The 17,444-nt window shown below is 39.9% G+C and overlaps 1 protein-coding gene across 5 annotated transcripts in view; it reads left to right on the top strand.

The window, feature by feature from the left end:
* Positions 1-17,444, top strand: part of camta1a (calmodulin binding transcription activator 1a) — a 372,700-nt gene that overhangs the window by 16,769 nt on the left and 338,487 nt on the right. For all 5 annotated transcript variants that reach the window (XM_085782880.1, XM_085782882.1, XM_085782881.1 and 2 more), the window contains exon 3: positions 678-781. In XM_085782880.1, coding sequence (XP_085639006.1) covers positions 678-781 — 104 coding nt within the window. The remainder of the gene's footprint in view (positions 1-677; positions 782-17,444) is intronic.

Here is a 17,444-nt window from a genome sequence, read left to right as displayed (position 1 = left end):
ATACTCCACAACCATTACAGCGTTCTTCATGATATTATAAATTCAACACGTTTTCGTCTCCCTAAACAAATATAGTTTGTTTACACTTAAGCCATCTGCATATTTGAGCAGGAAAAAAGCAATAGGAACGAAATGAACATTTTGAATGCATCTGTGCATGAGGGTGTCTTCATACCGTTCTGTTTTATAATACTTGTGATACTGATTGTGAAATAAATTGGACTGAACGACATGCATTATGATGTAAGCGTTGGGCCTGGTAATCGTAATTATTTCCCTTAATGATATACCACATTCTGGCATGCAGCACACAGATTCCCATACTAAATCCCCATACACTATAAACTCACTCAAGGGTGTTTATTGTGTCTAAATAATGAATAGACACAGCCTTTACAAGTTGACAGTGAAAAATTTCGGTCGAACTCCCCTGATAGAGTGCATTTCACAGTAAAATAATTTAGCCGGGCACAAAATAAAATGTATGCTATACTCTGTTTTTTAAATTAATTTCCTAATTCAGTTGGAGATAGTTATTTTATAGTCAGCGTTTTGCAATGCAGAGAGCGAGACAGAGAGAGACTGATAGACTGATAAAGAGGGGAGACGAAGCAAGTCAATAAGGTATGAGGTCTGTGCTAAATCATCTGTTTTTGTCTGTCTCGCTCCTATTGTAGATGAACATGGACATTTGAAAATATACCTGCCCAAGAAGCTGCTTGAATGTCTACCAAAATGTACCTCGCTGCCAAAGGAGAGACACCGGTGGAACACTAATGAGGTAAGGCCACCGCCGCTCCTTATCGTACCACTTTCTTCTCAGTCCATCTCTGCACAAAAGGTGTCCTCATCCAAACGACACGTTGCTTCTCCAGGTAGATTTGTAAGTCAAGTGAACTGTCTTCAAAGCCGTACCTCATACCTCTTCACAAAGTTCCTCCAATCCACCAATAATATAACCCTAACCCTTCTCTTGGAGTTTAAACATGTCATAAGATAACAGCGAACCTATTACCGTGTGACATATTGAATGTATTTAAATATATTATGTTTTAGTGGGATCTCTGGATCAGATTACAGCTACCGCACAATTTGTCATGCCTGTTTAAACTGTATGAAAATGTTTTGGAGGATTTGTTATGTTTTATTCCTACGCTTCACTTCACATTTTATATTATGTCTGACATTTACAGTTCAACTTAAAAAAGAGTACACCGTCGTCACCCTTGCAATAATTTAGGGGAAATTATCTTAAAATTGATTGTCTTAAAGGGCCCAGAGCTTCTTCTTCTGTCACGCAAATTAACTGCTATCTGTGCTTTGCGTGGTGCCGAGGTCAAATACAAGAATAAACCACAAAACAGAGAGAAAAAACATTTTCTCCCCTTTTTTTTTTTCACCTTCCCTGTTTAGATGGAGACAGTTGTAGTTTATGTTTACTATGGATTTGCCAGTACTTCACTCTGGAAGGGAAACGCTGTTTGGCACAAATCAAAGGTTAATGTCAATTGCAGATTGAGTCTTATTCAGAAAAGACTTCACTCACTGCCGTATTTAGCCGGCGTCACAAGGGCCTCTCGATGTAAAATGTAAACAGTGTTTAACATCGGCGCTGTGGAAGCTCTAGGTGTCTTGTGCATTTCATATTTGCATCACATTAGGGAAGATGACACACCGCTTTACATTTTCTCTCCTGAAAATCAAATCCAAATGTCACTGGCTTTTAGTGAGAAGATGTCACAGGTGGTCGTTTTACCTAAAGGAGACACATTTAGGTGATTTTTTTCCCCCTCTTGCTTTTAATTATCTACTTAAAAGGGAAATTTGTCTTGTTTGATGTTTGTGGTGTTTAAGGTACGTGTGTACCTTTTTTTTGAAGTCTCCTGACAAAGTGAACTGCTGCATTCATTAACAGGGATGTGTTTAGACACATCTGTTCACCTGATGTTTTGTCAGCTTTTCTACACGTAAAACAAATCTCTATATAGTCAGATGTGCAGAACAAATAAGATGAACATGTTATACCAAGGCAGTTTCTTTTTTTTTTTTTTAAAACAACCTCCGTGATACAAGTTAAACGTAGACATTCATTTGCCGTTGGATTATTTAATTGCATTGATGCACAAACGTTATATTACATTTCCCTAACAGCGACCTCAGAACTCATTTGCCAAGCCGCCTCTTTTCTCAGGGGACAGGTTGATAAATTTCTCTTTTCATTTCCACCTCTGATAGACAAAGAAAACCCGCTCTTCTTCTTCCTCTTCCTCTTCTTCGTCGTCAGCTCAGAGAAGAACTGAATGTAATTAGACCTAAACACACTCCATGACAAATCTTAAAACCAATATGCAAAAATCAACCATCCATGCTTTTGATTAACAAATTGTGACCATATAAATATAGTCATCTGCAGTGATGAAAGTTAATTGACTGAAAAACAACCAGATGATAAGGCACCAACCAGACAGCCTCGTTTCTAAGGAACAGGATATTCAAAAACACAATCTGTCATCGACATACAGTTAAATATTATTTTACTCCCACTTTGTGTAGTTGATATATTTTAGAAGATATAGCTGAAGGGACTAATTTATCTGTGGTAAAGACGTGGAAGTAGACCAAAATTGCAGTAGCAGGAAATACCCATAGTTTCACTATCACTCGCGGTCTTCATTCATGTCTCAATCTGTCACATCTTTTCACACTTGCCCTGTCCCAGTTATGAAAGGAAAATGTATAACGCTCGTCGTGTGTTTCTAATTGGCTGATGTTGTAACTTGTTTGCCCTGTTTGACCTGCATTGTGCTGCTAGCAGTCTAAATTAATTAACACGGCTATGAAATTGATCTCAAAATGTAAGTCTAAGCATTTGCAAGGGGGGGGGGGGTCGGGGATAAATGCTGTCGGCCACAGTTGTTAGCATGTCTTTGTCATTTCTTACCAAATTAAATCATAGCAGACATATTTCACCATGTTGTGTGTTACTGGGCTACTGCAGATTCTCCAGTGGAAGTTTTGGTATTTCTGAGAGGATATTGGAAAAAATGAGCAATAAAAGGGGAAAAAAAAAGATGGTTTCAGTGGCGTTGTGGTATGAATGCCAATAGTGTTTTCCAGGGTTGAGGAGAGCAAGGCAACCTTTCCTAAAACCAAGGACGTTTCTTTTTTTGTGCAGACCATGCAAATCAGAGTGTTTGTGGCTCATTGGTGGCAGAGAGACAGACAGGCAGGGAGGGGGGATCAGAGAGGCTCTTCTCGGCGCAATAGTGACTCTTAGTGAAAGTGACACCTCATCAATTCTATGCATATTTCTGGCACCAGCTCGGCATGCTTAATGCACTAATTTCCCACCTTTTTAGATTTAAGGAATCTCAGTAGTCTGGTAGGTTGGAGCCGTTAATGTTCATTTGAGCAAAAGGGAAATTGATTGTCTGACATATAATTTAGTTATTTATCTCCTATAGCAACATTGAGCTCACACAGTTTAACCACTATGCTGTTATTGTTATGTAACACAACTTGTTCCTCTCAAGCAGACATGTTGGAGTTAGAAATAGTGTGAAATACTGAATAATCAATGAAGACATTTTGATATCACTTATAAAATTGCAAAGGTAATTTCTTATAGACAAAACCATTAACTGAGAAAATAATTTGATTAATTGACACCAGAAACCCTAGAAAGTATTTATAATATTTATGTTATGCTGTAGAAGAGAATATATTGTGTTAGTGACATTTATTTTGCAGTATAGCTAACATCAGGAGGATTTTTTTTTACTCAGTGATAGTTTCCCATTATTTGTATCAACTGTCACTTAGTGACAACGTTAACTATTGGGCTATAGATTTTGCTATTGAACGTTTTCTCTAATAGATTGATTACGTTAAATCAGCAGAGTCCTCCTCAGCTGCAATGTGCACTGTTATGAAGAGGACGCTTTTTTTTTTACAACAGCTTGCAAATCTTTATTTGGGTTTATAATAAATCAATCAGTTGACACTTGCAGCTATCAGTCATCTCTGCTGCCATATATCTATTAATTTTGCACAGTCATGTATATGCACTGTATTCCTGACCTGACTGCAGAGCTTTTTAAAAAAGCTGCAAATACTGTATGAAGGAATATTCAAAAAGTGTCTATTGTTCCTCTCTTCCTTCCTTCCTTCCTTCCACCTACTTCTTTTTTTTTCTGCAGTTGAACATTACTCGCTCAAATCTGTGATAATTCAGTTTCACTTTCATTCAGAAGAGGTACACACTTCATTTTACTTTTGGTGATTGAGGATACAACTTGCTGCTTGGAAACTTTAATCTGGAAGGAGAGCGAGTTGAGGAGGGGGTGGGAGGGGTTGGGATGGGGGGGTGTTGCCGGTGAGGTGAAGTGAAGCTAATGCAGAACTATTCATTTCAATCTCATTCTCATGATTCCTCTGTGTAGTTTCATGAGAAGGGGGGTGCGCAGGAATACATTTCAAGCATTTACTGGAAAATTAGATAAACCAATCGAATCAAAATTCAAGGGAGAGGATGGGAGTTTAGAAGGTTGAATGGTGCTCTCATCATTGAATCATGAGCAGCGTGCAAGGTTACGGATATGCTATCAGCCTTCAAATTATCAATGGGAGAGAAGCACCTGGCAGTGCTTGAGAATTTACTTAGCAAGTGTAGTGGAGAAAAAACAAGGTATTATTGAAAGACACACAAAGGGAGGTTATGATTGGAATAACATTTTTTATGTAGAAATAATAGTGACATTTCTGTGATTTCTCATCTGTTAAAATGAGACAAGGCGATGATACTCACTTCCACTTAATAGCGGGTTTACACAGGGAAATAGAAAAACCTCCCTAGGTCTATATTTACCTTGTTTGTGTAAACGCTCTCTTCAGCCATTGATGTCCAACGTGTCCTCTCAGGTGAGATGCATCCTTACAGAATTCCTCTCAGGTCTGCAATTGTCTGCTCGCTGCCCTGGCACCGTGACCTCTATTTTGCTAGACATTTCGGTCGAGATTAGAATCTTTTTAAAGAAGGGCATCTCACACAGGAAGGGCTTTAGGCTTATATCCCTTTCAAGATCAAACAGAGTCAGGCTGATGTTTGGCTACGCCGGCGTGAGGGTTACAGGACTTTAGATGTAGCGCTGTAGTTTTTTTTTTTTTACCCGTTCTGTTTGCAGGCTGGACTTCTCTTTCTTACGGCTCTGATTCCGGGCCGTGTATTATTATGAGATTCAAAGCAGGCGTAACACCCGTTGAGAAACTACCAGTCGAAGAAAGGAGCTGATTTTATTTGGCTCGACTTTTTCTGCTATTCAGTTTGAGTTTGCCCCCCCTAACTATGTACTTCTGTAGCAGCTCTTGTGGGCACGGAGTCTGAATGACAGCTTTTATGACTTGCCACGAGAGTCCTGAGGACAAGAGTGAGCAACGTTTTCTCTGCTGCAACTCGCCGGATTAGACTCCTCAGTGAGCCTCCGTGTAGCGTACATAGACACGAACCTTTTGCCGACTTTTAACAAACGGCGACATTATAAAGCATCCACAAACAGAGAAAATTTGCCAATTTTGGTGAAGTGACGATATTCCTTAGTCACTCAGTCTTAAAAAGCAGAGGCAAAGGGAGTACAGCATGAAGCCCTTGGTTGAGGGAGGACGCTGGGCCTAAGCTGGTGTGACACCCACAGCCTTTAATGAAAGGCACAACGCTCTGAGTACTGTGAGCTTCCCACTCAGCTTAGAGGAGGGGGCCGCTTCTGAACTGGTGCTGAACCAAAACAGACAAGAGAGCATCAGCTCAGGCCTCCACCGGCCTGCTACACATTTAATGCCCCTGTCGTCAGGAATAATCCTCTCTGCCTCACGCCACCGCCAGCAGCGGCACAGCATGGTGCCTACATGCAATATGCCACCGCTCAGGACAGAGCAGGAGCACCAACAGAAACACTTAGCGGACTCACCGGGGGCCAAGGGAGGGGGGGAGGAGGGGAGGAGGGGAGGAGGTGGAATTGATCAAAAACCACAACAAATGAAATCAAAGGTGAGATCGGATAAACCTGAGAGACTGTCAGTAACACTGTAAGATAAGTGCTGTAATGACAAGCGCAATTGGACGCAGTGCAGTTTAATCATTCACTCCTTAGCTCTCACTAAAATATAATCTGTGTGTTAACGTGCTCCATGCTACTGTGTTATCTCGAATCCTGCTGCTATGATTTTACACAACAATACACTCCCTTGAATACAATTACAGAGAGGAAATGAATATTTTCATTCACTCATTTAGTCTTTAAAAACAGTAATGCCTCTTTCAGTGTTTAAATTAAAATGCATGTCACGTGAGAAACAGAGAAAAGGTGAATCTTGACTGTTACCTAATTTGTTTTCACTGGTATCTCTGCCACAATCATCCAGTGGTATGTTTTTCTCACAGCAGTAATATCTAAATCTACATTTAATTTAGTGTATTTGTTGTATATGATGAACAGTGTCTCAAGTTTCTCTTTTGACTTTATTTACTGTGGTCAACTAAACTATTGCTTAAAGCCCCAGTATGTAACTTATTTGGCTTTTTATTAGCAAAAATCAAATGTTGCTTTCATAAGTATGTATTTCACTGAAGTCGAATCACACCTGCATACAAATGAAAGCTTTCTCTACCTTAGAATGAGTTGTTACAAGTCGTTACAAATACATAAGTGGGCGACGCACCGAACCGAGGCGGCCATGTTGCATCGCCATTTTTTACGTTGAGTGGCAGTGTGACCGTAGGTAACCACGGAAACTCAGCAGAGCTGTCGGCTCGGGGAGAAAGTTTTCCAGGTAGCGCCTGTTAAAACTGTCACCACTGTGTAGTGTGAGGAAGGACGGAGGCACTGGTGTTGCATTCAGGTGCAGTCAGGCAGACGGCCGTCGGCAAACCAACCGGATGTCATTTTACTCGACATCACCATGACAACATATTGTCACGCCTGTATTGTTTTGCCTCGTGCTGGCGGACCACTTGTTTACATAGACGCTTGTTTATCCTGTTACATGCAACGTCTGTTGTCTGTCTGACGTCTGCCCGATTTCACGTGAATGCAACATCAAGAATACGTTCCGATATGCAACCGCACCGCTAGATGGGGGGAATTTCTACACATTATACGTTTAAAAAAATCATATATTGCTCAGTTTGTTCTCTTCAGATTGTGCCTTATCTATTTATATTTAGAAACGGGGTCTTTACCTTTATGGAAAAAAAAAGAAGTCAAATGTCATCTTCTTTTAAATGCATGAACAATTTGGCAGTCCTCCTGATGATCATTGGTCACTGGTGTGTTCAACCATTGGCACAACCTTCACAAGTACCGCCCTCTGATGATACAAGTCCAGCTGGCCAATGTTGTTGCTAGATAACATTAAATAAATAGCATTCGCCTGGTCTCCATGAAGCTTATTCAGTCTTGCATTACATAAAAAAAAAACACAGTAAGTTCCTCTGGAATTAGCAGGATAGCTAAGGCGCATAGGAAACCCTTCGCACCCTGACCTATTTGGTGTGTGTGTTGCATGCCAGCTTTTATTCATAGCACTGGATCCCACTCAGCCTTTTACAAACAAAACAAATTAGACTTTGCATGGAGTGCTCAACAGGCCAGTAAGACTTTGAGTTTGAAACTCCTGTTGCTAAAGCTGGAGCGTCCCCTTTGGAATATCCTGACCTCATTAAAACACTGGCTGGATAAAAGCTTTCTCCTATGGATTAGTATGACTCGTATTAGAGAGATCTTACTACCCAGGTCAAATTAGCAGGTACTACTTTCATTTGACTCTTTATTACCAAGTCGTGATACATTTTCTGTCATTATTACACCACCAAACCTGGACAGTCAGTGAGTGTGTTGTTTTCATGGACACCAGTGTTCAGAGAATTCACCTAATCGAACGCAAGGTCACGCTTGATTAAATGTTTATCTTCATTTGAGCTCCTTGCCATGCATGGTTTTCTCTGTGGAAAGTAATTAAAATGACTCCCACCAACTGCAAATGTTTACAGAAATGTTCATTAGCTTCTTCCGGGCAATCATCGGAAATTAAAGGTCATGTTTGTCCATCTATCTGTTTATTTGTTTGTTTGTTGGTTGGTTTTTTCATATTTATTTTCTCCGTTTTTCTTCAGTAACAGGTCGTGAGACACTTGTCACTGAATAGAATATGTGCAGTGCATCCTTTGGGGGATCTTTTTAAACCAGGGTTCAGGTTTTATTTATATCAGCTCTTCATTGAACCACTCAGGTTGAGATTTAGATGGCAAAATGCCTGTGCAATTTATTCCTGCTGCTCAGAGAGCACAGTTATTCAGCCACAGTGTTGCAGAATGACAACTCCTCACCATTTCTTTTCAAAGTGTTTTTAATAGGAACACCCGGGCTAATCTATGCCTATGTCAAGCCCGTGTGGAGTGATCATATACTTTCATCTGCTGTCGTTTCCACTCGATTCCAGTTTACTAAATATATTTCATGGTGCTCTTTTTCATCACATTTTGGCTCATGAAAGCAGAAAAACAGAGAGATAAGGAGCTGGTGGAGTTTTCTTTGGATGGCTGACTTCATAGTAACTTCCTGTGAGTTTGATAGCTTTACTGATTGCCAGCGTTGTGGCTTACTGTGAAGTGTCAATTGCAAGGCTACGTTGTAGTGAGGCAGTTGTAATAGGAACCCACCAGTCGGGTCATTCAGGGAGTCCTGCGTGCTATAGGGACCCTTTGCTTTTTCCTCTGGATGCGCACATCAAGGCAGGGGTCCTCGGTATCATCTGAAGGCAGGGGTATCCACTCAAAATTGCATGACCTCTATTGTAGCAGATACAGGTCACTCCACCTCCTGTGGGAAGCCTCTAAATTGAACCCAGCTTGTGTCTTTGATTTCTTTCCAGCTCTCTCTTCCTCTGGTTTCCCTCCTTTACTCTTCTTATCTTCTGTCTCCCTTTTCCCTCATGTGTTCACTGAGCTGCAAAGCTATTCAGGTATAGACGCCGGAAAAGATTTCTAACTTTCCCGCTGAATTGCTGGGTCAGGATTTTTCTGTGCGGAACCATTTTGTAATGGAGTTGAACTTTATTTACTAGATAAAGGAAAATGAGTTCTGCATTTGATGTGCACGTCTGTGCTTCAATAAACTGCTATATTGTTTCTTGCAGCGTAGATGTTCATATGAGTGAATACCTCTGTTCTGCCAGCCATGAATGGGATTGAATGGCAGGAGTATTATCATATTTACTACCATGATCCTGTCTGTAATCTAAGTAGCGTCTCTGAACTTTTTTAAGTGCATATTTGCAAACTGATATGTTTCCTTTTGTATATGATATACTGTAGTATATTGTTCCACTAGTGGTACTGGAGCTGAAAAAACCCCATCTCTCGTCACCTTGCGGAGAGGTTATCCATATAAATAACATTTTCAGAGGACGGCGTTCTTTGACTTTCAGTAACTTGTGTGTGTTGATTCATTGGTCTGTCTATATAACATTTATTGACCTAGAAAAGTATTCTGTCTTTTCTTTGAACCTTAGAAGAGCTCTTCATCTAGATGAACTTTGTTCTTTCTTTTTAAATAAATAACTTAAATTCATAATAAGATATTCAGAAAACAATATGTATGAAAAGAATATTATTTTGTCTGTTTTTTTAAAATTTTTTATCTACAGCAGCAATTAAGTGATATGAAATTAACAACAAGCAGCCTCTAACCATTTAAATAACAGAGGAAATTTTTAGCAAATTGGCCAAAATGGAAACAAAAAGGAAACGAAACTGGAGCTTGGAGGAAAAAAATCTGCTACTCACAGAGGAGCCACATCAGAGAAAACATATAATAAAAGGGAAATTTAGTACCGCAAGAGTGCCAAGTGACAAGAGTAGACAAAAAGATGCATGGAAAGAGATTGCAAACAAAATTAATGCCAGCTCTAGTCTTGTCGTTTGTACCCAGTGGAATACAAAAAAAGTGGTTTAACATCCTGTCAGAAGTGTGTCAGGAGATTGCAGCTTACAAGAAGGCTGCTTGTGCAACTGGTAAGCTATAAAATTACTCTATTCTGAATTATGCATATTACTTCAGATAACGTATTGTTCATGACCAGTGCTATATTGTTCAGCGAGTGTACTTAATGCTTTGGGACCGCCGCCTGTACAGTCAAATGATTCAGGCTGACATCACATCTTAGAAAACGTTGTGAGAGAAGAACAGGATGCGGTTTGATGTTCTGCTGTGTACTGCAGGTGAAGTAATCTATGTGGGGAATAAAGTTTTTCTTTTTCTTTACCAACCAACTATAAAAAGGCAGCAATGTGAACAATTGAACAAGTAGCAGCCTGTACTGTAGGCACAACGGATGGCACAGCGTTGTCGTGGTGGTGGTTGTGTGTTTGCGGCGATAGCAACGTGGAGCGACTGCGCTGTACTTGACGACGTATGTTCCTGAATTCTTCTTAAAATATTAGATGACGTTAACTCCGCTCCAGTCTTCTTTCTATTGGTAATCCCTGTTCTCTGTACTTGGGAGCTTTGTAGCTCCTTATCAGTCAGTCATCTCCTCACACTCAGTGCTGTCAGCGCAGGAAAAAGCTGCTTTGCTCCAAAAGGAGCTTCTCTCTCTGTGACGACCGAGGGGGCCACCTGTAATTCTAACATTTGTCTGCAAAGGTGTTTGAAAACACTGGCGTCACACATTTCATTTCATTTCATAACCTTTATTTAAACTTGGAGATATATTGAGGAGTAACCTCATTTACAGTATAGCCCAGATGAAACACAAAACATAAGGAAAGAAGACAAGACATTTGAAATATACAAAAGCATAACAGAATACCGGAAGTTAAAGGTGACAAGGATAAACTGAAACATAAGTGTAGTTAAAAGCAGGAGCAGTTAGAGGTAAAATAATATGTAGTTATGGTTTTAAATTGTCCTATTGATAGAAGTGAGGTAAGTTTCAAATGATTTTGCAGAATCTAAAACGGACATAAAAGTTGCCTCAATAAGTTTCTTCCTGCAGTGAAAAGGAAAGGATAGAAAAAGCCTATTTTTTGTTTTAGATTAATTACCAGATTAGATACATGATGTTTGAAGGTGAATTTGTCGTCGATCCAAAGTCCAAGATATTTGTGTTCAGAAACTGCATTAAGAATCAGTTTGTGATTATTGAGAGCAACTTGTAAGTCAGTTGCGGAAATGTGTAAAACAGAAAAAGAAAAACCCCACATTTCACTCTCATTGTTTTTTCCTTCTTTATTACTGCATCAATTGTATTCTCTATGAGAAGAGACTGTTTGGACAAGTAGAAAAGATGTATCCCTTCGAGTTTATATATATATATATATATATATATATATATATATATATATATATATATATCAAAATGAAGTTAACAAGTCACCCCCCAAATGTATGTTTGAAGTATAATTATATAAGAAATTATGTTTAGATACTAAACTGCAACAGCAAATATGTTTAGATTTACAGTATTTATTTAGCACACATTTATATTCGATGGTGCAAGGAGGGAACGAAGCCGATTGGCTTGTACATAAGTTCCACCCCTGTCACTAATTCCAACAAAACAAATTTCTATGGCTAACAAATAAACATAGAGGAAAAAAAGGAGATAAAGTGCATAAATAATCAATGTTATATGAGCAAAATGAGCAAAAATGAGGAGATCAAATAGAGACAATGGAAATAAGGTGCAAAAAATTCATAAATTGAAATCATATAAAAAAGACGGAGTAAGAATGTGGGATATGGAGAGAGTGGGAAATTCAAGAAAAGTTAAGATGTATTTTTAGCTGCTTTTTAAAGAGTGAATAGGAAGATATGGATCTTAGTGAAGGAGGTGTAGTCCATTCCAAAACATAGGACCTGTATAGGACATATTAAACTGATGGTGCGATGTTCAGATAGAAATAATAACTACTGACCAAAAGTTGGATGGTGGGTTAGAAAGTACATGACTGTCACAGAAGAGACTAGGGGGGAAAGATTGTGGTTTTCTAGGATCAGATTGTGAGGATTGTGATTAGCTCCAAAGAGGAGCGACTGTGTAGAGCAGTGTGACAGACTTTCATTATAAGTTACAGTAGGTTGTGCTGTGTTTAAGAGAGAGCACAGCATTTGATTGCATTACACTGTATCGCATGATGACTCCGGTACTTTGTCCATCTCCTGCGGTTACTGACTTAACTGCACATAGATTTTAAAGCACGCCACATCCTTTCTTTGTGGTTCTGATGGAGTAGATCCATCTGAGCAAACACCATCTCGTCTGAGCTCCTTGTGGAAATCTACAAAAAAAAAAAAAAAATTGTGCCTGTGCTGGGCTGAGCTTGGTCTGAGTTCATATTTGGAAGGCTTGCCCTTTCAGTTGTATTTTTGTTGTCCATTTTTAGATGTTCTAAGTTGTTTCGTAACGCTTCATGTAGCTTGGTATTTGTTCGGCTCTACTGCTTGTCCCATTTTGTATTTCACCAAGGTTAAACAACAGCGCTGGCCGGCAGAAGAACACCATGTATCTTTTTTATTTTTGTTGAGAGAGTGAAAGCAGGCAGCAGAGAGAGGCTACTTCAACTTATTCCTTAGAGGGAAAAGAGGAGCTGTTTTTAGAGTATCAAAAGAGCACATCAGTTCCACGCTACAAAATATAACATGTTAGGAGGATGGAGTTGCGGTCGGAAGATACTTCATCTGGCGCCGGATGGAGGAGGTTGCCCTGACACGGAGTGGATGATTCACAGACGTTCTCCAGGAAATCCCTTTGACTGTTCTTTAGACTCGGTAGGAGGCCTGGCGTTTGGGTAATCAGTGGAAGGCCACATGGGTTCTTCTGATTCACGGCATCCTTCCTGCTTACCCTACTCACTTTTCTTTGGTCTATCTCTCTCTATCTCCGTCTCTCACTCGCTGTCTCTCTTGTTGTGTGTTGGTCTTTGATCTCTAAAGGTCCTTGAGAATGAAGAGCCAGCAACAACAGCAGGCTGGGATTCTCTGTGGGCCTGTTTGGATCCCAGCCCATCATGCCCTTTTCTATCTGATGGACGGCTGCAGGCATTGCAGTGCCTCTATAGCCCTGCTGTATTAGGCCTTCATCTGATTAAACCCTTTCTCATTGTCAAAGGCGGGGAACTAGAACTAGGGCTATCATTGACCTTGTTTGTAAGCAGCAGGGACGGTCTTAAAATGCAAGCATTTTCTTGCATTTATTCATTCTTTAATGTCTTTAATGATCATTTTTTTCTTGCAAAACAAAAGAGGCTGTTAAGCTGATGGTTGCACTTCTTCCCAATTTTAGGGGGAAACCTGTATTTAATGGAGCCAAACTAGATCCATCTCATACTTTTATTTTTAGCTCTCCCTCTGCATGTGTTAAGCATTTATAAAAAAAAAAAAAAAAATGCAGAGGAGGAACCTGAGCATTTGGCAGGTTGACACAACTGTGGATACACAGCTGACTGGGCTGTCATTTCTTCTTGTTTAAAACCTGGCAATCCCAGAAGCACGGGTGACTAACGAACAAGGTGTTAGCATCAAATCACACTTTTCTTTTTCCAGTCCAGTCCAGTCCAAGTAAAGTCTTGTTTCTAGAAATTTTCCTGCAGATCCAATATATCCTATTTTTAATTAATATCCTGAAGGAACCAAAATGCTAATTAGAATGAAGTCAAGTGCAAAATCAACAACTTTAAATTTTAAAACCGAATTTTTTCTGCTATCTGCACCTTCAGGCCTACAATATTCAAAGTTATTTCATATATAACTTAAGGGTTTGCCATTTTTATCAATGGCAGGAGCAGAATACATCTTAATTTATAACATTACTCTGGCATAGGTCACCGTGACCTTTTGGTTTACCTATATGTTGTTTTTTCACACTATCAAAGGTCATTCTCCTTAAGTTCATTGTTGTTTTTTTCCCCCCTATTAAAAGCTGTCCATCCAGGCAGCTCATATAGGACCCCGGTCCAGCAGGATTTAGACGTCCTTTTGGTTCAATGTCCTTGAGGCTTTTGTTCGTCTGGGCAGCATGTGAAGTCCCTTTTCTCTTTGAGATGTTTACACATCAGTAAAACTGGCTGAATTTGAAAAATAAAGCTGACAAGGACATAATGATCCATCCCACAGGTCCCAGATCCAGGACTGAGCAAGTTCTTAAAAACCTTTTTAGCAAGGATAAAGTTGCAGAGTAAGGAAACTCTCAGTAGGTTTGTCTTCTAACGCTTGTTTAAAGTGATAGGTCATTTATTCTGTTAGTTTCCAACAATCCCTTCTTCTTTGAAGTCGTATATAGAACAGGAACGACAAAATCCACCTTGTGCTCTACCTCCGTTTGGCTCTGGTCTCTATAGCTTCTCTGCTGCAGTCTCTCATATCCTGCCTAGAAGTGAGCACACATCCAATAAAGATCGAGGACAAAATAGTTTTGCAGTGAGGAATGAATTATACTAAATGTTAAGGAAAGTGGACACCGAATTGATGAGTAACACCGGAGTGAGGTGTATATTATCTAGTGTGAGTGATCTGTGCAGCTTATGGAGTTTTGCTGCAGGGAAGTTGATTTTGACTTACTCCTTACAGAACGGAGCAATGGCACAAATTGGAGAATATGATTTAAAGTTAAGAGGGGAAAGAATAGGAACAGGCTTGTAGAGATGGAATAAACCTTTCAATTGATATGAAACAGTTTTTAATTTAAATTTTTGACACAATTTTTTTTTTTTTTCCCCAAATATTTCCAGTGCAGTCCTACTTCAAGATATGCGGCTTGTTTAATCCCTTATATTTCAGAGCTTGTAAAGCACTGAACCTGAAACGTATTTGAATGAATGTACATTACAGATAGCCAATGTGTCTGACACAGCACTCTGCACCGGGCGCCGCCGTGCTTAGCTCTAGCTTTTTGTACTGTAGCTCCTCTGACCAGTGAGAATTTCAGCTGCTTTTTTTTTTTTTTTTCTCCATCTAATCTTTAGTCTTTTTATTCTGTAGGTTTGACTTTGGCATAATTGAATTTTCTGCCTCCGATTTCTTTTTTGTGTGTGACGGGTTATGATTCTGAGTAGCCGCTGTAGCTGTATAATCGTCGTAGCCATGGTGACGTGGGGATTGTTGTCTGTCTGACCCCTTTGCCGGTGATTGGTGTTGATTTTTTTTCCGTCGTCGTTGTTGTTGTTGAAAGACGGTAGCGTTCGCTCTCCAGCTTGAGCCTAAAAGGTTGAAGTGTCAACACAGTGTATTTCGAGAGTCCATAATAACCTGTCCTCACCCCCTCGCCCTCCCCCTTCCTTCCTTCCACCCCCCCTCACCCCTCCTCCCCCCCTCGGCCTGTCCTTTAGCAGAACCTTGAAGCACCATTGAAATTCATGCACTGCCTTTTGAAATCTCTGTTGATGAGGCAACATGGACCCACAGTGGCTCTGCTGTTCTCCCACTGCAGGATATTTTTCAAAGTCATGTTTATATACTATAAGTAGAAAGGAAGTGAAAATGCTTTGATGGTATCTAACAATGAAAATGCTTAGAAATCTCCTCTGGACTTGGAGGCATAAATGCTCGAGCTCAGCTGTGATTCTCCCATGACATGTTGACTTTCTCAATAAGACAAGCTGGCAAATTGTTTTTCCTGCATTACACGTATAGTGACTCTTGGGTTATATTATGTGAAGCCAATGATGCGTGACACCCTGAGACAAAACATCCCAATCGCAAGTTTATAATGGTAAAGTAGAGGCTGAGATATATTTGTGGGCTGATATGAATGTTTATGAGTAATTATGTTGCAGTATGATTCAGATTCATTGTCGATACTTTGCTCCACTGCAGAAAAGTTGCAGGGAAAGTGGCACACCGTCACTGCCATATAACATTTGTACTTGCCAACTCGCTTTATACTGAAAGCATACATTTGTTCACGTACGTCATTTGGATTTACAGTCGCACTTTTTGTCAGTACAATATTTTCTCTCCTTCTTTTTTATTCCCCTATTCAAATTGGAAGACAATTTCCTCCTCCGGTTGACCGAGAAATGATGGATGATTGTGTTTGTTTCCTCGTGACGATTTGTTTTCCATGCTCTATACAGTGTGTATACGTGTCTTCAGAAAATCTTCAAACGTAAATCTGATCTGGTCTTAAGCCCCGTTCTTTTGCTGCTTTTACTGCTATCTTTGAGAGATGATTATGCTTTACAATAAAGCCAGGCGCGCACACATCTTCATTAAATGCCGGTTGATAAACCATTAATCCATTCAAGCACTATTTTATTTCCATTTATTCTTGTCCACCCACACAGAAGAGCAAATAAAGAGAGAAAACTCCCCCTTGAGTATTTCTTGACTGAAAACGACCTCATTGCCGGGCTTTGATGTCCGATGATAAAGGCTTTTTTATTATTATTTGTGGACAGAACTCTGTTTCTCTGTGTCCAGTCACTCCTGTGACCTTTAAGAAGCCCATCCAGTGTATTGAGTTTCCAAGTATCATTTATAGTATGTGAATTGATCATAAGTGGAAGAGATATGTTCCAGTAAGACTTCCCACCATGTGTGTGTATAGTGTGTGTGAGTGTTAAGCCTTGCCTCTATTGCCATTCATGTAGTGTTGGGGTTAGGTCAATATTATATTAGCACTGCCATCGCATTTTCCACAGCCCCATGAATAATGTAAAAGTTAGATATCCCTTCATATAAATACAGCCCATTATCACTCTGTATCCTTGGTGGACGTAAGACAGTTCATAGTTTTTTTTTCCCCCCACAGATTTGATTAACCTTATAGTGTGGTATCGCCAAATGGTGGCCCAAAGTTGTTGCTATAGCGAGACAAGAGATAGAGCCCTTTCAGTGAAGAAAGAGACCTTATTGTGACCTTGTTGGAGACAATCAATGGCCTTTATCTCTCCCAATGCATAATAAATCCTACAAAAGGGTTGGTCCACACATCTGTGTAATGTATTGACCCGCACCACCGACATTCATCAACTAGACCCGCTGGCTAAATAATTTAGCTTTTAAGCTCGGATCCTACTTAGTCAGTGGCATCCAGACCAAATTCGGCCCACCGAGTTAGATTGATGCGCTCCGCAGAAAGCAAAGACTGAAAAGGCATGGAACTTTTATTAACCCTATTGAGCAGAGAAACCAGAGTTCAACTTTTCACATCTCCTCCTCGCTGCACACAAAACACAAATATAACAGGTACACACAGGACCCGTTTTTATTGGAAATGTCAAATTGCAAGGTCAGCCCGCTGTGCAAGTTTTGTGGTTCACCTGTGCCTTACAGACGTTACAGCTAATGTAACACCGTAACAGTGCTGTTTCTCTCTGGAAAGACTACAACCAGCTTATATGGAGAGCCAAACCCTTCATCTCCTGGCGTTTGATTGGGCTTTCTTATCTC

Source organism: Trachurus japonicus, chromosome 7 (genome assembly GCF_045865225.1).
Source record: "Trachurus japonicus isolate A0001 chromosome 7, Traja_1.0".
In the NCBI taxonomy this organism is placed as follows: Eukaryota; Metazoa; Chordata; class Actinopteri; order Carangiformes; family Carangidae; genus Trachurus; species Trachurus japonicus.
The sequence above is the reverse complement of the archived record's forward strand: the minus strand, read 5'-3'. Positions and strand labels throughout refer to the sequence as shown.